The sequence below is a fragment of the Protopterus annectens genome, chromosome 9.part0 (assembly GCF_019279795.1).
Source record: "Protopterus annectens isolate FY-2018-M chromosome 9.part0, PAN1.0, whole genome shotgun sequence".
In the NCBI taxonomy this organism is placed as follows: domain Eukaryota; kingdom Metazoa; phylum Chordata; order Ceratodontiformes; family Protopteridae; genus Protopterus; species Protopterus annectens.
Genome location: NC_056743.1, coordinates 873,252,481 through 873,279,865, shown reverse-complemented (window position 1 = coordinate 873,279,865; position 27,385 = coordinate 873,252,481). Strand labels below are relative to the sequence as shown.

Genomic DNA, 27,385 nt, shown 5'->3' with positions numbered 1-27,385 from the left:
CTCTGTGCATGTATCATTTCCCTGTCTATGTCTCCACCCCCTCCTCTCTCTATTACTTACTGTGGTCCATAGCTCAACCTCGTAGCACAAGAATGAGGGACAAAATATAAGGAGAAGGGGGCAAAGGCCCAGAGTCATGAACAGAGCTTCAGTGTTCCTCTTACATACTTAGAAAGCTGCTAAAATAGTAATATGTTTTGTATAAGCTTAATATACATCTATGCATGTCCAAACCCCAAATGTCTTTCATTATTTAATGAATGGAATCCTCAGCAAATTTGCCAGAAAACTAGAACTTTATGAGGAACAGATTAAGAAATATAAGGAAATATTATGACATTCTGTGAAATCAGAGATTGCTGAAAACGGTGGTTAATCTAATTGTGAGGAATAAGATCTTGCCTGGGCTTCCAGTTCTTTAAGTGAATTAACTGTGTGACATGCACCCCACATTGCTGAGTGGCCTGTTGGTAGTATTTGTAGCTTTCCTGACTGGCTGTTTATACTGCTGTGTACACAGTGCTGTAGTGGTAAAAGTAAATCCCAAAAGATGTAAGCAATGTACCTTGCTTCCTGTAGCATTACATATATTGTTGCAACTTAACCTTTCCAATAAAGACAACAGTTATCTTTTGTCTTTTCTTTACCAGTTCTTTTCCTTGTTTTTCCCATGGATGAATCTTGTAAAAAAAAAAAAAAAAAACAGAACTAATTCTCTCCTGAGGCATCTCCCTCCCCATTACAACCTCAGATAGGTTGATAATGTAATCCATTGCTAAACTGTTTTTTTAACCTTTCTTGTTAAAACAATTTCATTTGTAATTATTTTTACCCTTAATTGATTAAAAACAAATATCTTGTGTCCTGTTTCTTAGTTGCCTAAAGGTGCACATGCTGAGAGCCTCTTCCTTGTCCTCAGGTGACTTCTAGATATATATTCTCCGAGAAGGCTTGTGTGAGGACTCATCAGCTGCTACTGTCTGCTGCTGTTATACCCTTCAGGATTCGGCTAGCGCCCCCTGTAGGCTGTCCTTAGTTGCCATAGAAACTTAATTTAGCTCACATATGATTACCTGAGAAACCATTAACTCCTGACATCAGATAAGGTCCACATTTGTGGTGTTTATTCCAGTATTCTGATACAGTGCATTAGCATAGCTCTCAGCCTGTCTCTTCCAACCCACCAAAAGAATTGCTGTGTCTGTCTATTGTATGCATTCATGAACTCTATCACCATATTGACTAGTACAACTTTCTTAGATGTTGAATGTGTATGTATTCATCTCTGTGGAAGAAAAACAATGTCTACATTGCATCTTATCAATCATATGTCAGTTATCATCGCATCTCTGTGATTTTTCAAGGTATTTATGAACTTCTAGCATTTAGTTTTTTCCTGTTTGTCATGTGGCAGAGCTATTTCCAGAACTGTGTAGAATGCCTACTGTTCTCTATACATTGTGTATGTTTAGTGATGGCTGGTTTTTAAAGCAAATTTATTAATGTTTCTTAAGCAATTTTTGTGGAATATAAACATGCATTTTTTTTTTAGTTTAGAGTTCAGATTTCAGAAATATATGGCAGTGGCACTAAGAATAATAACTACCCATCTGGGCATCAGAATTAGCTCTGTAAATAGCATTCTGTACTTTCTGGGCCTTATTTTTGCAGCAACAGCAGAGTTTGCTTGACTGCAAAGATTATACAATTTTTCTGCAAGCAGATCTCACTTTGATTTGTTAATTTTTTTTTTTCCTCTTTATCTTTTAGTACAGTTAGACACTCCTCCTGGGATAGGATGCCTTTTCACCCTCATGAATTACTAGCTGACCGAAGACAAGGACTTGGAGATATGTAGAATGCACTTTGACCTATTCACTTTTCAGTGATCTCTACATAATAGTCCCTTCAAACTCCTCTTACAAGAGCTGGTTGTGATGAAGCTGGCATTTTGACATGCCTAATGCAGAAAGAAACACTGGGAGGAGTGGGGAGTGAGGCAGGTCTTCACAAAGTGAGTCTCAGAACTTTCAACATTGTGCTCACACTGAAAACAATAAGGACAAGTAATGGTTGTATGGTAGCTACTACTAAAACTGCACTGAATGCTAGGAAATAAACGTGTATCAGCTTTTGATGTAATGTCTGTGTGAGGCAGCTGGTAGCTCTGAAGGTGGGACTAGCAGGGACCACATATAGTATTGCATTTGAAAAGTGTATGACTTCAGTTGCATAGTTGCTCTGGGACCTTTTTTTTTGCAGTGCAGTCTTGGAAACATGTAGCCTAAAAGATCACATGCTAGGGATACAAATGTAAATTAGAATAACCAAAGAAGTTATTCCCTTACAGGATCAACTTGTGTCGTATCTAATGGAGGACCAAGATGATACCACTGCTGCTCCCCAGGATGAGCTCTCCAGCCAGTCATCTTTGACAATAGATAGTGAAGAAGAAAGGAAGAGTGCCTTAGAAAAGAGTATGTAAGTGAGTCATCTCTGGCACTTCGTTTTTATTACCATTTATGACATAGCTACTATAAAAAATGCAAAATGTCTAACCTAAGAATATACTATTCCACTCAGTTATTCATCTGGTTCAACTTGCATAGTGTAAATACTGTTTTGTTTTACTTGGTGTACTATAGTATGCCCACGTGATCCTGCAGCGTTTGGCCTGAGGCTTGCTGTCACCATAAATCCAGTTATTTCCTGCAGCAAGCATATTAGCTCAATGCTGTGGAAGACACAGACTGAAATAGGTGTTATAGTTTTTCTAGCTACTGATTATCCTTGTGTTAGTCCTGCTATATTTCTTATTTACTTTGAGGATGTAAAAGTAGAAGGCAGTGTTCATAACAAAAAGACCTCTTGATTGCAAATGTCTATGTTATGCACCATTCAACTCTTAAAAGTGCTGTTATATACAGTCAGAGGCATAGCTGGCTCAACTAGCACCCTGTGCTGATCTCACATACTACAGCCCCACCCCCTCAGCTCTTCAAGTGAAGGAAAAAAAAAAGGATTTCTGCAAACTGCAGTACAGTGTCTAATCTATGCAGCTGGCCTAGGTTCATATGTGTATACTAGGCTAATGAACACCGAGGCCTTTTAAGACTAACCATGCATCCCAAATCTTTGACAAGTTCTAGCACCCTTAATAAGTGTAAACATGTGCTTGAGAGATGAAACATTTACAAGCAGGGCCCTGGGAGATGAAACATTTATAAGCTGCCTGTGTCCATTAGAGACGTGCCAAACCAGAAATTAATTTCATATTCCCATCCAGTTGTCCAAGTTGCACTTAAATTGGGTTAGGGAGGAACTCTGTTTCACATGGATGGGAAGCCTGTTCCAGAAAAGGGTAGTCTCTTGGATTAATACTTGTCACTCCAGCAGCTTCTATTTATATCATAGGCATGGTTTAAGTCTTTAGTAAGGGCAATTCTGGTCCAGCTTGTTTTGCAGATGTACAGGAGTTCCATCAGGGTGGGGTTCAGTAATGCCTTGCATGTCAGGTATAGATCTCCCTTCAAAAGCCTGTAGAAGACAAAATACAGGAATAAGACTTTGAGGCAGTCTGAATAGGACATTTTAATTACAACCTGCGTTTTTTTAGCAAGGAACCTCTGCGGATGTTCAAATCTTTGGATGCACCATGTTAAGTATGTGCCAAAGTGAGCATTATACTCAAAGATAGGTCTGATGAATGCCAAATACGTTGGGACAATGACCTCCTTGGACCTAGATGCCATACTTTTATTTATAAGTTGCACAACATCGAACGAACAACATAGAATGATTTTCTCATTAATGTAGACACATGAAGGTCAAAGGCTAGATTATTGTCTGTGTGTGTCTCCAAGTCCCCGACTACTTGCTCAACTCTTAGGGTTGTGTTGTCAATATGATAGTAACCTGGACTGTATGACTTCCCAAAGGATGCTACTACTCATTTCTTGGCATTTAGTTTTAGTCCATGGTTCTGACTCAAGTTATTTGCCTGTTTCAGTCCTTCCTGGTGAACGTTGGTGTCAGTGAAAAATTCTGTGACTGGTCCTAATTTGCAATCATCTGCAAATTTGGTATTCAGAGACCTTTGACGTTGGCCTTAACTTCAGAGAAATAGATGCCAAAAAGGAACAGTACCAGGACAGATCCCTGAGGGATTCCACTTGTGATTGACCTCTGTGTAGAAGTGGGCTCCCAAATTCAAACTTGCTGGATTCTGTCTGTGAGCCAGCTGGCCATCCACTGGGTGACATTAGGGTTTATACCTAACCTCTTGAGTTTGTCAACAGTGCCCAAGTGGGGGTTTCCAATATGGCTGCACATTGAGTAACAGCTTAATTCTAACTCTTCCAGTGTGAAAACAGAAACTTAGCAGAGAAAGCCAGTGGCTCTATATTTCTGGGTAAAATTCAGTAACTGGATAGTAAGTGCAATGTCTGGATGCCAGGAAAAAAATACAGAGGACCTGAAGAAAAATCAGCTACAAAAGTTGAGGAAAAACACTAACTTAGAATGGTACTGCAGCTGTTCAACAAAAAGCAGTGCAAGCTTCAGAAATGACTTTCAGTAACCAAGAGGAAAGTATAAGACAACCATACACAGACCTGATTAAAATAAACAAAACACTGATGGAGTATATCAATTCAAACAACAAAAGGCTGTAAAAAATGGAAGAAGCTTTAAACAGATATTCAGATGAGCTGATAAAACAGCAAAATTCAGTTATTGAAATGCAGAAAAGGCTGGCTGAGTATGAGACTGCACAAGATGAGAGATTTAAAAAAAATAATGGAATTAGAGGACAGTGCATGTAGGTAAAACCTGAGATTATTGCTGTACCAGAAAATCTGGAAGGAACAGACTGTATTAATTTTATGATAGCACAAAGAAAGGGCACATCATTTGTATGCACCAAACTTGGCTCTGAGAAAACAACCTAGACCTTTAATGGCAAAGATGCAATCTTACCAGCAGAAGGAGATGATTCTGACAAAACTGTGGCAGAAAGACAAAGTACTAAAAGTGGGAGACAGCAGAGTATTGTGGAGAATAACTATTCATTATGCACCAGGCAGAGGTAGAGTAAATTTATTCCATTATTCAGGGAATGTCAAGAAACAGGCATGAGATTCAAACTACTGTACCCAGCTATCTTCAAAATATTTTCCCTGGATGGACAAAATAATGTTTTGTTGAAGTGTATGCTAAGGAGGAAATACAAAAGTTTGTCTAAGAAAAAGTGAGCTGTGAAACAGAAGGAGATTCTGCTTCTTGTTCGTCTGGCAATAAAGAACACAGAAAATGTTTGAGAGAAGGAAAAAACATAATAATCAACTAGAAGAATCGAGAGTACATTGGAACTGAAGCAGAGACGGGATTTGGGAGATGGAGATGAACAGGAATAAAACCAGAGACTTCAAAAATTGAAGAATGTGGGATTAAATACAAGCATTATATTTGTGAAATATGACAGAAACAAGCAGTTCTGGAAATACTGGACTTTTCTGGACTTTGTTAAACTTGTAGGGGACTCTAAAGCATATGACATACTTCATGTCATTAATGTTCAGAAAAATACTTAGGAGATGGGAAGAGGAGGGAGAAAATTAACTAAGTAAAACATTTTTTTCTTAATGGTACTATTTTAATAGTGCATGATTTTTGGCGTGCTATAAAGAAATGTTTTCTCAGTCATTTTAAGTGATAACTGGGATACTAATATAAATAGGTGCTCCTGTTTTTTTCCCTTTCTCCCTTCTTCTCTCTTTCTCCTTGTTCAGTTTTAAGAAATGTAGGCATTGTAATGTAAAAAAAAAAAAAAAAGAAGAAAAATTTGGTAAAAAGAGCTTGAGAAAAGAAAAATTAGTGTGCGTTTTCTCATTCTTGCATAGGGGAATGACTAGATTAAGGGCCTTAGTTTGATCTAGTAACAAGTTTTTAGAAAAAGCAACTAAATGAAAAAGAATATTAAATATTATAAGTCATTTTTCTAGTAAATAAATGTATGCTTAGCAATTTTGTATCTGATTCTCGTGTCTCTAGGAGACAATCTGATAAAGAGAAATGGCTAGGAGATTATGTTCTCTAAAAGCATTCAAGTGTTTTCCTAGCTGAGAGAGCTATAAAGATAATACAAAATCAGACAGCACTTAGAAGCACAGGCTACACCATGCCTCTTAGCAAGGATAACCTTGGTTCTGGAATACAATAAACATACAAAATCTCTTTGTAAAATTCTCAACAACAACTGGAGTATTTTCAAGGTGAACATGGATGTTTGAGATGGTTGGAGAAAGATCCACTGTGCCATTTAAAACTGGTAGGACCTTTAAAGAAATGTTAGAAAGACACTTTAAAATATACAAGAGGAGCGACTGGAATGGTCCTTTGTTCAATGTGCAAACAATGTTCATGGATTATTAGGACAAATTGGGTTACGTTAGAAAATGGACTAGGAAGCAAAATCTAATTCACAAAGGGAAATTGTAGTTCTAGTTGTTTGGTGTATCTGGCCAAAATGTGGGGGTTGTCCAACATTTTATGTCAGGAAGACGGAGAGAACTTTAAAGGATAGGATGAAAGGACATCTTTATGGCATCAAAAATAAAAAAAGAAAGTAGTGCTTTGTTTAAGCATTCCATGGTGTGTTGTAATTTGAAGGGGTTTTAGTTTGGTATTATGGAGATAGTCATGAAGAATCCCAGGGGAGGAGATTGGAAAACCACTTTAATAAACAAAGAGTTAGGATAGCAGCTTAGGCTGAATGCTAATTCCTTTTGGGGTTTCAGTGAATGCTTGTCTGTCAAACCAGTACTGAAAAACAAAGCACTCATTGTGTGAAATTGTTTTATTTGAAAACAAAGAAATAAGGAGGGGTTAAATTTTATACATCTATGAAAAATGTCACTACATGATGGTTAACATTAATATGTATATGTAAATATTTCTAATCAACAATGTACAGTGTGTTTGATCATGGTAACCACAGGGCTAAGGGGGAGGTGTTTTTGAGCAATGAAGTAATTAATTTGGTGGCATATATAAAAAGAGATGTGGACTGGTTTTCTATTTATCTGATGAAGTCTTATTTCTTGAGACAAAAGCGCTCATATTTTTTCCTGTTTTTATTAAAGTGTTGGAGCTTTACTGCAGTGGTTGGACTTTCATTTTTTATTTTTATGATTTCGAATTACTTTTACTTGGCTTTTAACCTTTCTTTTATGTTAACCCAAGTCTATGAGTGTGGCTGTCAGTTTGGAACATTTGTTTCTATTAGGAGGGTAAAACTTCAACATTTGAAGATGTACATAGTTTTGTGTGTTATTAAATTAATAGGAAGGTTATTCATGCTAAGATGCATGATACAGCCTGTGGTTCTACTAAGTGCTGTCTGGTTTTGTCTTATCTTTATAGCTCTTTCATTATTGGGAAGTGTGTTTTTTTTGTTTGAGGGGTTTCAATACAAAAAGCTTTGTAAGATGTGGTATAAGTTGAAATGGATATTACAAGAAACAGCTGTATAAAACATCAACCTGCAAAACAGTGTATGCATGCAGTATAAAAGCTGGAACTTGTCAATGGTCTCACTGATAATACAAAAAAGAAAGAATAGTGAACTATATTAAAAAAATGTAGAGTGCAATTATAAATGCTACAGGAGACAGACTTGGAAAGAAGTGAACATGTGAATTAGATAATGAAAGGTTTCCCAGATGGTTATTCAGCAGAATACCTAAGGCAAAGGAAAAGAGGAGTACTTATATTGCAAAAGGAGCTCCAGTAGTGATAGAACAGGATAAAAAAGATAATAATGGTAGACTTGTAGTACTAAGGGGCTAATGACAAGAGAGGAGAATTACACTGGCATGTATTTATATTTCATCTAAAACTGCTATAATGGAGCTTAAGAAATTTCTGAGAGAAATAATCAGCTGCCAGCAAGTAATATTACTGGAATTTGATTTGCAACAGTGAAGGTGTGTCTGGGGACCCAGAGGGGAAAATATAACAAAGGAGGTCAGATTTAAGAACAAATTTATGAAAATATTTGGCATGGAAGATGTGAATTCAGCACTAGGAGTTTGGAGTGAATTTATACATTATTCCCCAAGGTACAAAATTGGGCTAGGCTAGACAGAATTTATATTTCCTAGGAACGTGTGCATTTAATTGAAGGTCTCAATATGCACCCAATAACTATTTCAGATCATGCACCAATAATAACTAAAATAAAAACACAGGGTAATGAAATTAAAATGAGACACTGGTGCTTCCTACCTATCTGTGGAAAAGAGAGGAATTTAAAGAATGGGTAGTGGAAATTATTCAGGAGCTATTAGAGAAGATAGAAATTTCTTCAGAAAATATAGCTAGGGAGTAAGATAAAATTAAACTGTTGTTTAAAAATAGGATGGAAATAAAAGAAAGGGATATATGATTAAGAAGTAACAGTAATTATTTAGAGGGACTGACAAATGTTAAATTATTGGAAAATAGGGGGAATCCCACAGAAAAAGAAGAGGAGCAAGTGCAGAATGTTACATGGAAAATAAGGGGTTACCTCAATAATATGCATGAGTTTAGAAAGATTGCTGTTAAGCAACTGTTGTTTGATGATACCTCTAGAGCACAGAAACCTTTTAGCACAATGACTCAGGCAACAGAAACTAGAAAGGGCTGTCACCAAGCTTAGGGAGCCTATAACAAGGAAGTTAACAGAGATCTTGTAGAAATATTAGAAATATTTTGGAAATTCTATGAAAGTCTATGTAAAGCAGATAAATATGGAAATCAAGAAAAGGTACAAATTGAGATGTTTATGGAAGAATTAAATATGCCAAGGTTAGAGGTAGATGAGGCTGAATTACTAACAGGATAGGAGGAGATGAAATAAAAATGGTAATGTATAACCAATCTACAGGAAATTCCCCAAGAATAGATTGAATTCCTGTAAAAATTTGGGAGCTAGGAGGGAAAAAATTATAAGGATCTGGAAGGTTTTGTTTAACAGTATTTTAAGAGGAGGAAAGTACCAACATCCTGAAAGAAAGTGGTGATAGCTGTAATAACTAAAGAGGGTAAAGATCCATCAGATCCAGCTTCATACATGCCCATTTCAATACTAAACTATGATTATAAAGTGTTTACATCTATAATGAATAAAAGAATGGCAAAAGTGATTCCAAAAGTGATAAATATGGATCAGTGTGGTTTTGTGGAGGGGAGGCAAACATTTGACAACATTAACAGAGCACTGATGAAGCAGAGGGAAGCAGAATGTACGAAAGTACCATTGTTGTTGGTGGGTCTTGGTACAGTGAAAGCATTTGAAAGAGTAAGCTGGGACTTTATGAACAGGGCAATCAAAGCATTTGCATTTCCTGATAAAATTATAAGGTTGATTAGGAGGATATATGAGGAATCAGAGTTGAACATTAAAGTGGGTGGGTTCCTCTCTGATAATTTCTGCTTGAGCAGAGGACACAGGCAGGAATGTCCTGTTACACCTTTGCTATTTACATTATATTAAGAACCACTGGCAAAGAAAATAAGGGTCTCAAAAATTCAAGCATATAGTTTATAATTGCTAATGTAGCCAAGAAATGCTAGCTCTGTTTGCAGATGATATTGTTTTATTCCTGATAAAACCTGAAAAGGACATTACAGTGTAGTGAAACATTTTGAAACAGTTTCCAATCTTTTCAGGATACAAAATGAATGAAGTTAAAACAAAGGCAGTAGTGGTAAATTATGTACCCACACACGAATTGGTTGAACAATATCCATGTTTATAGGAACATGATAAAATGAAGTGTTTAGGAGTATGGATTAAAGTGATTCTGGTATGGCAGCTAAAGGTATGTGGGAAGAAGCTAAATAAAAGATAATACAAAAAAAATTGAAAAAATGGAAGCTCTGTTATATGGATAGTAAGATATAAGCAATTGAAATGTTTTAGACCATGTAGTCTTGTACACAGTTCAGGCATATTTTTATCAACCGGGGGAGAATTTATGGATAGCAATTAATAAAGAGATGAAGATTTTTATCTGGGAGGGGAAGACGATTCTTCCAATAGAACAAGGCAGATTGGGATTGCCCAATTTGAAGGGGTATTTCAGAGCTATATACTTAAGGCTCCTATACATAGCACAAGCAGAAACCTATAATTCAAAATGGAATTTGATGATGATGAAACAGGGGGGCACTCAAGAAACAAGGAGATACTGGGATTTTGGATGCAGACCTTTAAGGAGAATAACAATAATCTTAGAGAATATTATATTCGTGAAGTAGCAGAAAATATTCTAAGATCTAAGCCAGCATGAGAATGGAGAAAGGAGTTTCTGCCATTAGGGATGACTGCAACTAGGGATACAGACAATAGGGAAGAGGGAGCTGTAATTTATTGGAGACAACTGGCAAAGGAACCAAGATATTGGGAGCAAATAACTAGAGAGGGAAAGAGGATAGAATGGGAAGATGCCAAGAATTTATTTGAACTGCAGGTTAGAGACCATCATTCATATTTAGGATTAATATCCGAGTATAGGTAAAGAGAAAGAAATAAGGGGATCCCTAAGCAAAATACATCACTGATAGAGTTTTTTGTAGAATCTGGAAGAGAAGCTGCTGTTAAAAAAATGAATAATTAGTAGAGCATACAAAATATTGTTTGACAATTATAAGAATCAGTCAGAGCAGGTTAGAAAAGACTGGAAAGAGAGATTTATTTATTTATTTATTTTATTTATTTATTTTACATTTGTTAACCGGGAGAGTCCGACTGGATACATGTCCATTTTCAGCGGAGGCCCGGGGAGAAAAGCTCCAAGTACATAACAGACATATGAACATTGTTAATGCAAAAAAAGGAAGATAGTTGAGTTCTAAATACAATATAAAGATACATCACATCTTGGGAAAAAAAAAAAAAACAGCAGCATATAAAAAAAAAAAAACATAGGTCAGTTACAAAAGTGAGGCGCCTTGTTAAAAAGCGGTTAAGGATAGTGAGGTAAGAGAAGGGTAAATGATAGTGGTTAATCAGGTTTGGAACAGGGACATTGCCAGAGAGTATTGAGATGGGGTTTAAGCTTTTTTTTGAATTGTAGGAGTGAGGGTTCTGAGGTGAGCATGGTCGGTAGGGAGTTCCACATTTTACCTACAAAGTTTGAGAATAGAGAATCCCCAGCAGAATTATTGGCTTTGGTAGTATGAGCTAAGATCTTATTGGAGGAGCGTAAAGATTGCAGGTTAATATAGGGGTTAATGATGTTTTTCAGAGCTGGTGTTTTCTCTGGGTGATACAGTATCTGGTGAGCCGTTTTGAGTTGGTTGAAATGGAGTTGGCTGGAAAACTCTAACCACCCTAGTTGCTTCAAGTTAGTGCAGTGGTGCGTTCTAAAGGTGGAACTTGTGGCAAATCTAGCTATGTGATTGTAACAAGAAGCAAGTTTGTTAAGGGTTATCTTGTTTAGGTTTGTAAAAAGGGGGGAGGCATAGAAAAGAGTTGATAGTAGGTGTGTGCTGGCAATTGTAATTTTAGCGTGAGGAGTGAGAAAGTGTTTTACTTTATAGAGAGCCAAGCTTTTTATTGACGGTTTTGATGGTAAGATTGAAATGGGTGTCAAATTTAAGGGAGTTATCAATGGTAACACCTAATAGCTTTGTGTGAGCTTCTGGTGATATAGTGATTCCATTGGAGGATGTAATAGAGAAGGTGGGGGGAAGAGTCTTGTTAGTGGGTGAGAAAGTAAGTAGTTTTGTTTTGTTGGGGTTGAGAACTAGTTGTCGACTTGAGAACCGTTTTTCTATTAGGTTGAAGGTGTCTTGGGTTGAAGCAGTGAGGTCTGCCAGGTTGGAGGCAGTGCTGCTTTTAATACATTTGGTTGAGATTAGATAAGCAATTCACAAAGAAACAAGTGGGGGATATACATTTGTCTCCCAAATATGCAACAACATCTAGAAGATTTAGGGACGTTGCTTGGAAATATTTACATAGATATTTTATACCCCATGTAGACTCTGGAGAATTTTTCCTCAGGTAGACAGCAAATGTTGGAAGTGTGATGGGAAAGAAAGAGGTAATTGGGAACTTATTATAGTGTAATGAGTTGGCAGACTTTAAAGATTCCCTGCAGACTACTGTATCAGAGATACTGGATGAGCAAATTGGTTTAACTAGAGAAATGATGTTTCTGAGCTTTGATACAGAATTGGAACTGCTTGAACATAGTAAGGCCTTGCTAAGACTAATTATGGTGGCTGCCAAAAAAGCAGTTACTACAAATGGAAATCAAAGTCTAAACCAAATGTATTAAAAGCAGTGAATATAATAATAGAAGTAAAACAACTGGAACTGGGACCTTTAGAAAAGGATAGGAGCAAATTACATAGTATAAAATGGAAACTGTGGGAACAATACATACAGAAAAGGAATGAGGTTAAACAGACAACAGGATTTGAATGAGCAATATAATGTTTGACTGACAATGATTGGGTAGATTATAAGTGAAATTTAATATTTGCAGCTATAATTATGTCAGTACAATTTGTGATGTAAAATACTTGCAGCTGGGACTATGTCAATATGGTTTGTTTTCATTTATATAAATGTTTGATTGCCTATGTCATAAGTGATAATAGGGATTGCCACAGCGGGTCATCTGTTTCCATTTCTTTCTGTCCTCTGCATCTTGCTCTGTCACACCAGCCATCTGCATGTCCTGTCTCACCACATCCATAAACCTTATTTTAGGCCTTCCACTTTTCCTCTTACCTGCAGAAGTGTACAGAATAAAATGATACATATAATTATCCACAGCATTTCTTGTGGAATGCAAAGCCCCACATCGCTGCATACAGAACACAACAACCCATACACCCCATAATCCTAGCCTTAAACATAAACTTAATCCTAACTCTGTCCCTTAATCCTAATCCCATCCTAGTCTTAAACTCTTAGATTTGGCCTTGGGAATGGGCTACCATAATGGCATATGACTAATGAGCACGTCATTCAGTGTAACATTTATACAAGCCAAATTTTACCAAAAGGATGCAATAAAACTGCTCACGATTTAATAATATGCTCCCTCACAATCACCTAAGAGAGCATATATGTTTATGGAATGCATGTAAATACAACACAGAAAAAATTGTTTCTTCTGGGACTAAAACCTATGGCACTTGTAAAACTTTGTAGCACAGTATCAGCTCTTCTCAAGCAGCTTAGGCATATATATTCATAAACATGCTTTGTTCCATCACCCATAGCCTTGTTGTTGGGTAATTATCCATTACTATCATAGAGGAGCGTGATATTCTCAGTTGTGTAACAAAAGCATACCAAAGTGTGAGAAAAACATCCTAAATGGAATCTGAACCTGAGAAGTTGCTCTGTCAGCGGTGCCATGGAGATGAATATAGCCTTGAGCATGTTATTGGATGTCTTTCCATTTCACTGTTGCAGTATTCATAACATTAGGGATCCCCTGCCTAGGGCAGCCCAACGTCTCGCTAGTACACCAAAGTCTTGGGTTGCTTTAAGGTATGCTGTATTTCACATGTATGCTCCTCACATAGCATAAGGCATATAAAGATGATGTGTGGACGTACCATCCTCAGAACTTCTTTGCCGCCAGTCTGAATGCCATCTTTTGATCGTTGGTCTGAATGTCTACATTCCATTGCTGATTTCACTGAGCCATTGCAGATAAGTGCCCTGCTGGGGTTCCTTTTTACTTGTCTTTTTGTTGCTTGTGAAGTTTCATGTCAACCAAGAAGGATAAATGCCAGTGTGGGAAACAGATTCTCCATAAAGACTACTATGAACAGTGTCCGTTTTGCCTTGGTGCCACGCATGACTATATGTCCTGTTCTATCTGTCAGGCTTTTGTACCTAAAACTTTGCATAGTAGACTTTCTTCTCCTCTTCCAGATGTTTCTCCTGAGGTTTACCCGGCTTTGTTGTCAGATTCTTCTGCCACGACTGGGTTGGAGGCTGGTGAGAATCCGAATTTAAACACATCCAAAGAGGCTTTGCAGACATCCATTACAGACGTTCAGGGGGAACCATGGTTGGTCATTTCTGAGGGGCCAAGGGGTGTTCCTCAAATTTTAGTCAGAGAAGAAGTCCCTACTACTAATGCCATGCTGGGTCAGAGCCTTCCAAGTTTCATAAGGCAGACATCCCACTAAAGAAAAAAAAAAAACTAAACATAATTCTCCTGCATCTAAGGATCGACATAGTGACTGGCAGGCCTTCACTCGGGGTTTGTTTAATGCTTTGATGGCATTTAAACCTCCACAGGGTGTTTCTGTTCCACCTCCCCTTGCTCCTCTACTCCCTATAAAAGACTCAGGGAACAGGATGCCTCTGAGAAGAGTTGGATTCTGATGAGGAATCCCTTGCTCACTCTTTTCAAATTCCTTCTCCTTTGGACTATGGGTCAGAGGAAAAGGAATCTACTAGTTCTGACACTCCCTTTGAAGAGATTTCTTTTAGGGACACAATCTCCAGGATGATGGAGTTCTTTAAATGGGATTGTGCTCAGGTCATATTTATAAGAGGTACTATGAATTTCTGCAGCTAAACCTTCTGCTGTTCCTCCTGTTTAGCTGCTTATTTGGATGCATTTTCCAATGCCTCTAAAGCTCCAGACTCTCAACTCCCTGCTCCCAAGAAATTTGATAGGTTTTACAGGGTGCCTGAGGACTATAAATGTTTGTACAAATGGTATGCTGCTGATCCCTCAGTGGTGTCTGTAGTGTCTGACAAGCCCTTTTAATTGCTTCCTTCACCTAAGTTACTGCCCTCTGATAAAGACAGCAGAACCATATAAAGGCCAGGCAAGAAGGTGTACACCTCTGCTAACATGGCTTTTAGAGCTGTTAATTTTCAGACCTATATGTCCAGGTATTTGTTGGCTCTCTTATCCCAGGCATGTCAGGTTATTTCTGATCTTCTAGACTCTTGACAGTAAAACTTCTGCTCTTTCCCTGTTAGGGACTTTCTCATAGGCAGCTCGTCATTCCATCAAGTGTAGTTATGAAGCAGCAGATGCTTCTTCTAGGGCTGTTGCTTTTGGGTCAGTAATGAGGAAGTATTCTTGGCTTCAGATTCAGTCTTTGCCTGATGATATCAAGGTTAAGTTGATGGATGCCTCTCTTGATAATAAACACTTTTTGGTGAAGCTGCTGCCGATTTAAGTCCCTTCAGGATAAGGGTAAGGCTTTGCAGGAGCTCAAACATGTTTGTTTCTCCTGTTCCTAAATTTCAGAGAAACTACCCCAATAAGCCAGCCTTTGATCACAGGCAATCTCACCTTCCTTCTAAGGGCAAAAAGGGTGGCAAGCAGGCTTCTCCTGCTAAGGCTACTCAGACTTCAGGGCCTCAGAGATCTTCCTTTACAGATAAGGTGCTGTCTGACTGTTTTGTTCTTCCCAGCCACTTTCCTCTTTCTCGTCACCTCTGTCTCCCTGATTGACTACAGATTACTCAGGATTCCTTGGTTCTTTCCATTATTCACCAGGGGTATTTTATGTGTGGATATCCCTTCCATTTGTATGGGTATTCCTCTGCCCCCTCGGGAAAAACTCTCAGTTTTCCCAGAGGTGCTTCAGGACCTTTTGACTCTGGGTGCTATTCAAGAGGTGCCTGTGTCCCAAAGGAGGAGGGGGTTTTACTCCATGATGTTTCTAGTACCCAGAAATGAGGGTACTTGGAGACCAACTCTAGATCTCTCTTATCTGAATACTTTTCTGAAGGTGCACATTTTTCAAATGTTGTCCCTTCAGACTTTGTTTCCCCTTTCGCTTCCTCGGGCTTAAATGGTGTGTCTGGATCTTAGGGCTGCTTACCTTCATATTCTGATCCATCCCCTTTTCAGGAAATGTTTGTCTTTCTCTGTTGCTTCCTGGCATTTTCAGTTCTCTGCTTTGGCCTTTCTATTGCTCCAAGGGTATTCACCAAATGCCTTGATCCTGTAATTGTTTTTTGCAGGCTTCAGGGGTCCAAGTATTTCCCTACTTGGATGACCTGCTGTTTCAGGCATTCACTGCAGAGATTCTGTTGCAAAATCTTCATTTTGCCATCTTCCTTCTTCAGAGCTTGAGGTTTACAATAAACTTCAAAAAGTCTTCTCTGACTCCTTCTCAGGACCATGTTTTTCTGGGTTGTAGGATTCAGATGATGCCTTTGCTGCCATCTCTCCCTCCTCCCAAGGACTTGACCCTCATTGCCTTTTTCAAACTCTTCTTCCTCTGGCTTCCCTTACAGCCTGGGAGTTTCTGAGAGCTCTGGGTTTCATGGCATCTACCATCCCTATGCTCCCTCTGGCCAAACTTCACATGAGGAAGTTTCAGAGGTTCTCAAAGTCACTTTGGCTTCAGCATGCTCATCCCCTAGAATCTGTAGTTCTTCCTCTACCTTGTCTCAAGAAGTAACTCTACTGGTAGATATAGCAGTTGTCTCTAAATCCATGGCTTCCATTTCATCCCCTTCTCTCTCAGGAGCTGTTCACAGATGCTTTAGACGTTTGACGGGGAGCAGCTTTTGGTTCTCTAAAGGTGCAGGGGATCGGATCTCCTCTTCAATACAAGAAGCACATCAATGTCAAAAAAATGAGAGCCCTTCTGCTGGCTCTTCAGGCTTTTCATCCTGTTTTCTCCCCAGGAACTCTCAAGGTATATACAGACAATACCACAGTGATGTGGTATATAAACAAACAGGGGGGAACAAGATCTTACCTTCTTTGATGGTTGGCACTCCTGGTATGGGGTCTTGCTCTGTCCAGTCTCAAGTGACTTTTCAGGGAGTTTACATTCCCTCAAGCCAAAACATTGTGGCAGACATGCTGAACAGGTCCTTAACGCAATCGCATGAATGAATGCTTCACAGGGATGTGTTTCTGGACATTGTTCACAAGTGGGGTACTCCTCAAGTATATCTTTTTGCCTCCCCACTGAACAGACAACTTCCTCTATTTTGTACCAGAGTTCCTGTTCCTCTGGTGTGGAAGGTGAACGCCCTTTCTTTTTTTTTTTGGAAGGGGATGTTTCTTTATGTTTTCCCTCCCCTTGCCCTCATTCCAAAAGTACTGTTCAGAATTCAACAGAACACTCCCAAAATCTTGTTGGTGACTTCCTTTTGGCCGAGACAGCATTGGTTCCCACTTCTGCATTTAGCCAAGGGCAATCGTCACAAGTTGCCTCACAGGGTAGGCCTACTCACACAAGACAAGGCATCTCTCATCAATCCCCACTTGTCCACTCTTCAACTGACTCTGTGGGTGATAGGATTTTGATTCCACATAGACACTTATGAGGACATGCTTAAGGTCCTGTAGGAGGCCAGAAAGCCCAGTACTAGGAAATCCTACTTATGCAAATGGAAATCCTACTTGTGCAAATGGAAGAGGTTTTCTGTTTGGTGTCTTTCTCATAACCTGGATCCACTTTCTCTGGATGCTCCTTTGGTTCTCTCTTATACATTTGAATTGCTCAATGCTGGGTTGGCTTATTCTTCTGTTAAGGCCCATTTATCAGCTATATCTGCTTGTCTACCTTTATCTCCTCCTTTCTCTTCTAGATTTGAAGCTAAACAATTCCTTAAAGGCATTCTTCATACTAGGCCACCCAGGAAGCCTGTTCCTCCTTCCTGGAATGATAATTTTGTTTTGGAGAAATTGACCTTGGCTCCTTTTGAGCCTACAGCTTCAGCTTCTTGCAACATTGCTCTTGGAAGACAGTTATTTTATTACCCCTTACTTCTGCCAGATGGGTGTCTGAGCTTCAAGCCCTTATGGCTTGTCCTCCTTTTTTGGTGTTTCATACAGACAGGGTGTCCTTGAATACTAATCCTTTTATGCCCAAGGTGATGAATGAGTTGTCTCTTTATCAGTCTATTCATCTGACCACATTTTTCCCTTCTCCACAGTATGCCAATGAGAAAGTGCCCCACATGTTGGATGTGCATAGACAACTCAGATTTTGTTTGGATAAGACTAAGACTATTAGGAAATCTGATCAGCTCTTTGTTTCCTTTCATCCCAGGTCCGTGGGATTAGCTGTATCCAAGCAGACTATTTCTTCTTGGATCTCAAAAGCTATTTGTTTTTGTTATTCTTTTCATGGTAAGTGCCTTCCTTATTATGTTAAGGCTCATTCTATTAGGGCTGTGGCTTCTTCAGGTGCTTTTTTCAAGGGTCTGGATACTAACTCTATTCTTGAGGCAGCTACCTGGACTTCTGTGCATACATTTACCAAGCACTACAAATTGGATGAAATCTACAGAGCTAGAGCTGGTTTTGCTAGGGCCATCCTTCATGGCTTCCTAGAGACCTCAGCTGGTCCTTCCTACTCCCAAGTTACTTCCTGAGCTTTAGAACTCTCCCTAATATTATGAATACTGCAACAGTGAAATGGAAGGACATAGTACAGTTGTGTAAAATCTTACCATAAAGATAAATGTCCTTCTCTTCACTGTTGCAGTATTCAATCTCTCTCTCCTTCCCCTGGTCCATTTCTCTTCTGGATGTACTGATTACCTCTTGGTTTTTCTTGGACTGGAATTTCTACTGGGGCTTTCATTTCTGAGGATGGTACATCCAAACATCACCTTTATGCTGTACGCTACATCAGGAACATATGTGTGACATACAGCGTACCTTTAAAGCAAACTAAGGTTTTGGTATACTGGCTGGATGTTGGGCTGCCAGGGGATCCCTAATGTTATGAATACTATAACAGTGAAGAGAATGAAATCTACAATTATGGTAAGATTTTATACGGCGGTACTTTCTCACGACATCCATCAACTGAGAAGGAAGCTGAATCCAAACAAAACCTTGGCAGAGTACAGATATAAAGGGGAAAAAGAGATGATGTGGAAGCAATATATTTCAGAATTACTTCAGTTGGCACATTACTTGAGTGTCTATATATACATATACACATATAGCCTGTATAAGTTCTGCTTTTATTCATATCCGAGTAATCCATATAATTTCTTACAGCATTGCCTTACTGTTTGTGTACTCTTAAATTCTACTTTTATACATATCTGAGTAATCCCATATAATTTCTTATAGCATATTAACTTGTACTGTTTGTGTACTCTGTATAACCTCTGCTTTTATATATATATATCTGAGTAATCCATATAATTTCTTATAGCATATTAATTCATTGTTTTACTGTGTTTATACTCTGTATAAGTTGTGTTACTTTTATTCATACCGTTTATCAGGTTTAGTAGTATAGTGGTTCATTATCTGATTGTGTATATATACTCATTTCATAATGTTTGTAAATATGTGAGTATGCCTGTATGTAAAGTGAAGTATACCGACCCATTACCTTGTGTGTGTGTGTGTGTGTGTGTGTGTGTGTGTGTGTGTGTGTGTGTGTGTGTGTGTAAATATATATATATGTATGTGTATGTATATGTATATATATATATATATATATATATATATATATATATATATATATATATATATGTGTGTGTGTGTGTGTGTGTGTGCAGCCTCATTCTGTGGTTCAGAGAGAGATGAAGCCCTTACTATGACCCAGTTGGCCAGGGTTTGATTAGTGGAGCCAGGCAGGGAGGGGTTAGAATAAAGGGACATGGTCCTTTTGACACTTCTGGAGGGCTGGGAGGGGTTCACATACATTTGAGGGCAGAATGGGTGGTGCAGTTTCCCTGGTGGTGACTGGAGAAACCAGTGGTCATGGTCAAGAGGGAAAGGAAGGGCCACTTGGTGGGAAGTCCCTCTTTAGAAATGAAGGGATTTCCTCCATGGATGGCCCACTGCACACCCCTCAACGGCACCTATCTGAGTGGTGCAACAAGGACCAAAGAGAAAAAATATATAAAAACTGCCTCTGATGCCTGTCTGATTAATGTTCCCTCAAGTGGATTCCCACCCTAGTGAAGGGGAACAAATTATCCATTTGGCCGGGAGAGGGCTAGTTGTCCACAGGCAGCAGGGGTAATGAGCTGCAGTTTTATATGTATGTATGTATACAATTAAATATGCTAACTCAGAGGTCACAAAACCTCAGTGTAAGGAAAATCCAGCAAACCAAGGATTCTGTTTACTTTAAGAGAAGTAGCAACCTTTAGGATAGTATATGAAGTGTAAGTGTCTAGGCCAAAGACCCCACATTAAGCAGTACAGGGTAAGTGCACGCCACAGAAAATTGTATATTTATTACAAGTTTTGATTACCATGTTATTGTACCTAACTTCCCCTTTTCTGTTTACTTTCTTGCAATTTAGGTTTATCATTTTGAGACTTCCACACGGTAAATCATGTGGAAAAGTGCTTTCTTTATATATATATATATATATATATATATATATATGTATGTATGTATGTATATATATATATATATATATATATATCATACACCTTTTATTCATTAATAAACATAATCAAAAGTTTTATTGTTTGTTAGCATATGATGATTGAGAATATACATACCTAAATGTATACACACGCGCGCACACACACACACACACACATAAGGTTTGTTAAATAATAGAGTCATCCACTCAAAATGTAGATATAGTCATCTACTGCAAATGTAATGATGAATCTTTAAGCAGAGTCCAACCTTAACTCTTTTTTAAATGCAACCTTGACCAATGGACAGAAAAACAGAAATTCACCCTGGGTCTCACCCTTATGCCTCTGACAGACAGAGGCAGTCAGTAATGTCAAAACTAACATACCCTGCCTCATAACCTCTAGAATCTCCTAACATACCCTCTCCTAATAAAACCCCATGATACGTAGGAACACAATTGGTTTGGATTGCATGGCTAGGCTTATAAAGGCCCTGGAGGTCATCAGTCTAGTATGCAACTGTGAAGCTATGAACATTTAAACCTCTATAACCTTGACAGTTAACATTTCACTAATATGAGATAAAATCGTATATGAGATGCTTGTACATACATGCAGCAATGCAGTCATACTTTGTTCATGCTTACATGAATGTTCCACGTAAATACTTTTAACACACAATTAGGTTTGAATTAGTAAAATACAGTTCTGTAGCTCATAATGATACAAGTCTTTTAGAGTTATTGTCAATACAAAACAGTGGGCGGCCGCGGTGGTGCAGCGGTTAGTGTTGCCACCTCACAGCAAGAGGTTCTCCGGTTCGATCCTCGTCCGGGGTGACTTCTGTGCAGAGTCTTCATGTCCTCCCTGTGGTCACGTGGGTTTCCTCCGGGTGCTCTGGTTTCCTCCCACATCCAAAAGACATGCTGTAGGTGTATTGGACACTCTAAATTGGCCCTAGTTGTGAGTGTGTGCATGTGTGTGCCTTCTGTGGAAGGTTGGGTGCCGGGCTGACAACTTGACACCGTAAAACTCCACTGCCAATCATGAGCGGATGATGGGTGATCTGCTGTGGTGACCCCTAACCGGGAAAAGCCGAAAGAAGAAGAAGTCAGTACAAAACAGTACTGGTGGTAGAACTCTTGTGTTTCAGGAATGCCTCACCACTAATACTGTTTTGTGTCATAAATCAGAATAAAGAAGTTACCCTGATTCATGCTCTAACATGGGATATAACATGGTAAAATACAGTTCAACATTCCACTGTATTACATGTTGTCCAATTCAGACTCCTAAGCTGCGTGACTGTTTAGCACTGAGACTAGCTCTGTACTATAATATTGTGGTTGGCAGCATGGCACTGGAGCCCTGACAGAATAGCAGCCTGTCCCCATGTGCACGTGCAGTGAGTACATTCATTAGATGTAAGAGTGCAGAATGGCTAGCCTCTGAACCTGTGTGTGCTTTCTCTGTACATGTCCACCCTAAGTGCAATCTATCCCAGCATGCTTTGCTTGTTGCTAGGTTATTCCCGGTACATAGTGACCCACTGACTTTGAAGGTGCATGCTGATCAGTTGCTAATGCAACATAATTTATACATCCCTGTGAGATGCCACATGTAGGTCAGGTATACCAAACAGATTCAGCATAGTGCCAATGGTGTTGCACTTAAGCAACATTATGAGTGAGATGGGGATGGTCCTGAACATTCAGCATCATATCATACAGTGGGGGACATGGGAGGGAAGTGCTCCTGAATATAAAGCTTTACATCATATAGCAGGAAAGGTGAGCTTGGTACTCCTGGACAAACAGTATTTCTGTATAATTGGGGAAGTGGAAGGAGACTTCCCCCATATATTGACCATTACTAGATACAGTAGAAGGCACAGAAGGGTAGTACCAATTGAATAATGAACATTATATTGTACAGTCAAAGGTGAAAGACGTGCTGCTGGACATTGAGAACTGCATCTTACAATAAGAGTCTTGTAGACCACCCCTGGACAATAAGCATTGCTTTAGACATTAAGAATGGGTGTTCTCCTTGTCGCATAGCACTACTATAGGAGAAGGTAAGCATAACCGGATGAATGTAGACATTGAGCATTACTATGTGTAATGGTGAAGGCTAAACTACTTATGTCCATTAGTAATAGACTCACTGTGCATTCAGTTCCGGTGCAGTGTGTGACAAACAAGGGTTTGTAAAAAGTAGGTCATGTCTTCTAAACCTGATTGACTTCTTTGAAGCAGTCACCAGAGCTGTGGATGAGGGTAAGGTGGTGCGCACAGCCTGTCTTGACCTCACCAAGGCTTTCAACACCATCCCCCACTCTGGAATTATAGATAAACTCACAAGACAGGGCATAAATCCCTATGTCACAAAATGGGTGGCCAACTGGCTCACTGACAGAACCCACACAATGAAAGTAGCCGACTCCAAAACAACTTCAGACCAGTGACAAGTGGAGTACCACAGGGCTCAGTCCTGGGTCCTCTCCTGTTTGGCATCTACTTCTCAGAAGTCCAGGTTAATACAGCAGGTCTTTGGCTAATGAAGTTTGCAGATGACTGCAAACTAGGTGCCATAATAGAATTGCCTAATGATGTGGACATTCTACAAAGGGGCCTCACTGAAACTGATGCTTGGTGTCAAAGTCATGGCCTCAAGCTCAATGCCAAGAAGTGCATTGTCATCCCCTTTGGGAAAAACACTGTACCCATGAACTACCACATAGGCAGTAGTCTACTAAACACCAAAATGTGATAAGAGACCTTGGGATACAGGTGGACAGTAGTCTCTCCCTTGATAATCACATCGCCAGAGTAGTCAGGAAATCCTTCTACATGGCAGATCTCATCACAAAGGGGTTCACCGCCAAAAAAAAAAAGAGATCATTGTTCCTCTCTACTCATCCCTCATCAGACCCATTATAGAATACAATGTCCCATTTGGCATGTACCTCGCAAGACATCTACAACAACTAGAAAGGCCTCAGAAATACCTCACTAAGAGGATTACCAGCCTCAAACAGATGCCATATGCAGATTGTCCCAAAAAACTCCAGCTCTACTCCGTCGCTTATCGCTTACTCAGAGGTGACCTCTGTCTAACACACAAAGCCATGTCAAACCCAGATCTGTTGGACATGCTACACTTAAAGGAACCCCAATCCCTCTGAGCCACACTCTCCAGGGACCTAAACCTTGCCACCACAATAAACAGAACATGCTGGAGGGATAGATTCCTGTCCCAGAGACTTTCCATGCTCTGGAACAGACTACCCATTCATGTCAAGCAAAGCTTCTCATTAGCTCTCTAAGTAAAATCTCAACAATTGGATGAGTAATAGGAAATTCACCCCGGGGATCACTTCTGTGGCTCTGCTAGACAGGGGCACAGGAAAATAACTTTCTTGGGTGGCGAAAGCCAGGGAACTTTTTTGGCTAGGCTTATGTAGGCCCGAGGGCCGATAGCCTAGTACCAACCTGTGAACCTATGAACTAACTGAAAGTGGTTGGGATATCACTTTATAAAGCAGAATTCTCCTTAGTTTAAAATAATACCTCTGAAGCCATAGTAGGTTTAAAAGAGCATTGTTTATTTTATTTCGGTTATGACAGACACACAGGAGGCTATGTTGGATGAAAAGCCAAACTGCTAAACATAGACCACTTTCAGTTTAACAAAAATATGTACCAAAATTCAAAGGAGAGAATGTGGAAGAAACAACCAATGGCTGGCTGTTTTTTTAATGAGGCTTATGACTAATTCAACTGAAACTCTTTATTTACATGAAATGGCTTAATCATCCAAGAGCTTGCAGTGAACAGAACTAACCATTCAGTGTATAATAGGACAAAATCAGTCTCTTGAGGGAAACTGGACGTACAAGGACAGCAGCAAGTCCCTCTTCTACTAATATATGCATTAGAGGATTTTGCTATGGGATAATACTAATTGTATAATGACTGGTCATTAGCATTCAAAAACATGTATGCTGATTGGTCAGCCCAACCAGTGTGTCCATTGTAAAACCAAGCATATATCAATAGAAAAAAGTCTGGTCACCCAAACTTTTTTCTATTAATATATGCTATGGCTTTCCAGTTTTCTTGAGCTAAGAGGTCCAGAAGTACAAAGTTTGAAATCCAAATAGTTTATTGGTACAAGAGAGACAGGGCAGAAGTACAATGAAAATCAGGTACATAGGTTCATAGGTTCATACTAGGCTATCTGCCCGAGGGCATTTACAAGCCTAGCCCATCATTTTGTGGCTTACGCCACCCCTTTAGTATGGGGAACTATACCCATTATTTTGCTGTGCCTCTGTCGAGCAGTGACACTGAGGTAATCCCTGGGGTATATCTGCGATCTCCCATCCATTGGTCAAGATTTCTCTTGAACAAGGCCAGCGAGGTGCTCTGCCTCACATGTACCGGGATTTTGTTCCACAGCATAGGGAGTCTTTGGGTGATGAATCTATCCCTCCAGCACGTCCCATTAATAGCCGTGTCAAGGTTTAAGTCTCCCGCCCTTGTGGCTCTGATGGATCTAGATTTTTTGAGGTGAAGCATATTCATCAAATCTGGGGTTGACATGGCCTTGTATGTTAGGCAAAGGTCACCTCTGAGCAAGCGTGGCGACTGAATAGAGCTGGAGTTCTTTCAGTCGGTCAGCATAGGACACGCTTTTGAGAACCTTTATCCTTCTGGTGTGGTACTTTTGTGGCCTCTCCAGCTGCTGCAAGTGGCGGGTCAGATACATTCTGAATGGGGCGTTGTACTCAATCATTGGTCTGATGAGTGATGAGTAAAGGGAGACTATGACCTCCCTTGATCTAGATGAGAATCCCTTCATGATAAGGTGGGCAATGTAGAAGGTCTTCCTAACTACTTTAGCTACATGGGTGTCGAATGACAGACTACTATCAACCTGGGTCCCCAGGTCCCTGATAACTTCTTCTGTGCTCAGTGGATTGCCACCTATTTGGTAGCTAGGGGTAACCTTGTTTTTCCCGAAGGGTATGACTATGCATTTTTGGCATTTAACTTTAGGCCGTGGCTCTGGCACCAGTTATCCGTTTCTGTGAGACCCTTCTGAAGGATATCTGTGTCAGATGTGTTTTCTACTATGGCCAGTTTGCAGTCATCTGCAAACTTTGTCAGCCATAACCCTCCTGTGTTTGCTTGTACTTGGAAAAGTAGATGCCAAACAAGAGTGGGCCCAGGACTGAGCCCTGTGGGACACCACTTGTGACAGGCTTTGAGTCTGACATGGCGCCAGCAACTCTGACCCTGTGGGTTCTGTCACTCAGCCAGTTTGCAACCCATCTTGTGATGTATGGGTTGACATTTAAGCTGATGAGTTTTTCAATGATACCCGAGTGGGGTATTGTATCGAAGGCCTTAGCCAGATCGAGGTAGGCTGTATGGACTGCCTTTCCCTCATCAATGGCTTTGGTGACTGTTTTGAAAAAGTCAACCAAGTTTAAAAGGCATGATCTGCCTTTGACAAAGCCAAACTGGGTTGGATCCAAAGTCTGCAAATTCCTATGTCTTTATTTATGAGGTCCATTATGATCCTCTCCATGGCTTTGCAGATAAGGCTTGTCAAGCTAATGGGCCAGTAATTTCCAGGGTCGGTGGAGGCACCGCCTTTGTGAAGTGGTACCACAGTTGCAGTGCGCCACTCCTGGGTGCGTATCCAGAGGTAAGACTTTGATTAAACAGCTGTCCTAGCTGTGGGTTTAATTCCTCATTGAGTTCATGGAGCACACAGCCGGGGACACCATCAGGTCCCATGGATGCTGTGTTTTTGCTTTGGAGAGAGCAGTTCTCACTTGGGCTGGAGATGTTTGGGGGCTGCAATCGTTTGGTATAGATATCTCTCCTTTTGGGGAGGGGAGAAGTTTGCACTGAACCTGTCAGCCAGTATGTTGGCAATGTCTGTAGGATCAGTAATCTTCACATCATTTTGAACTAGCTCTGAGCATATCTGGGAGTTTCCTCCCAGGTTTCTAACATAGCTAAAGAAGGCTTTATGATTGTCTTTTGAGTCTTTAGCTATTTTTCTCTCAAATTTGCTTTGGATGATTTTATGAGAGCTCTTAGTTTTTACTTATAGTGATCAAGGGTGTCTTACCTTTTAAGGATTTTGCTCTATCTTGTAGTAGCTTCCTCCTTTTGTTGTAGAGTTTGTTTATGGCTGGGGTCCACCAGACTGGACGCTTGCCTTTGGTACAAAGAGTCTTTGTTTTGCTTGGGATTGCCTTATCCATGCAGTCCTGCAGGTGCTGGTAGGAGGCATTTGTAAGTGATTCAGCGGCTTGAGTACTGTTTTCCGCCGGCTCGGGGGCCTTAAAGGAGACCACACTAGTCTTTAGAAGTGTGAAGTCGGCTTTTGAGAAGTTCTTTACTGTAGTCTTTTTTATTTCAGGTGGGGGTGGGATGAGGACCTCCAGCGAGATTAGTTTGTGGTCTGATCTCACCAGTGAGGGGTACACCTCCGGTGTTGAACATTGTGCTCCCATGTTCGTGATGATGAGATCAAGTATGTTATCTCCTCTTGTGGGGATGGTGACTAGTTGTTCCATGGCATTTGAGTTTATGAATTCCAGGAACTTTTGGGCTAGGGTGTTTGGGCTTGAGTAGTGTTCCCAGTCTATATTAGGGTAATTGAAATCACCTAGTATGATGGTGTTTGGTGATACATTTATCCCCTCTAGTGTTTTCAGGAAGGCCATGTGAGGTTCCTGAGTTTGTGAGGGTGGCCTGTAATATGCTACAATTTGCAGAGCAGTCTTGCCTATGGTTAATTGCACCTGGATGGTCTCCGATGCATCGTGCGTTGCCACCAGTCTTGAGGTGTGGGTGTCCTTGATGAATATGGATACCCCCCCTCCTTTCTTGGTATTGTCTGGATTTTGGGGCCGGAACGCATGATATGAGGTAAAACCTGATAGCGCTGGGGTGCTCTCAGGAGCCTTGAACCAGGTTTCTGTCACAGCACAG

General features: G+C 39.9%; 1 protein-coding gene across 5 annotated transcripts in view; it reads left to right on the top strand.

Moving 5' to 3' along the window:
- The window catches only part of ARHGEF25 (Rho guanine nucleotide exchange factor 25), a 1,549,554-nt gene that overhangs the window by 1,160,644 nt on the left and 361,525 nt on the right, over window positions 1-27,385 (top strand). For all 5 annotated transcript variants that reach the window (XM_044083599.1, XM_044083598.1, XM_044083600.1 and 2 more), the window contains one exon: window positions 2,351-2,481. In XM_044083599.1, coding sequence (XP_043939534.1) covers window positions 2,351-2,481 — 131 coding nt within the window. The remainder of the gene's footprint in view (window positions 1-2,350; window positions 2,482-27,385) is intronic.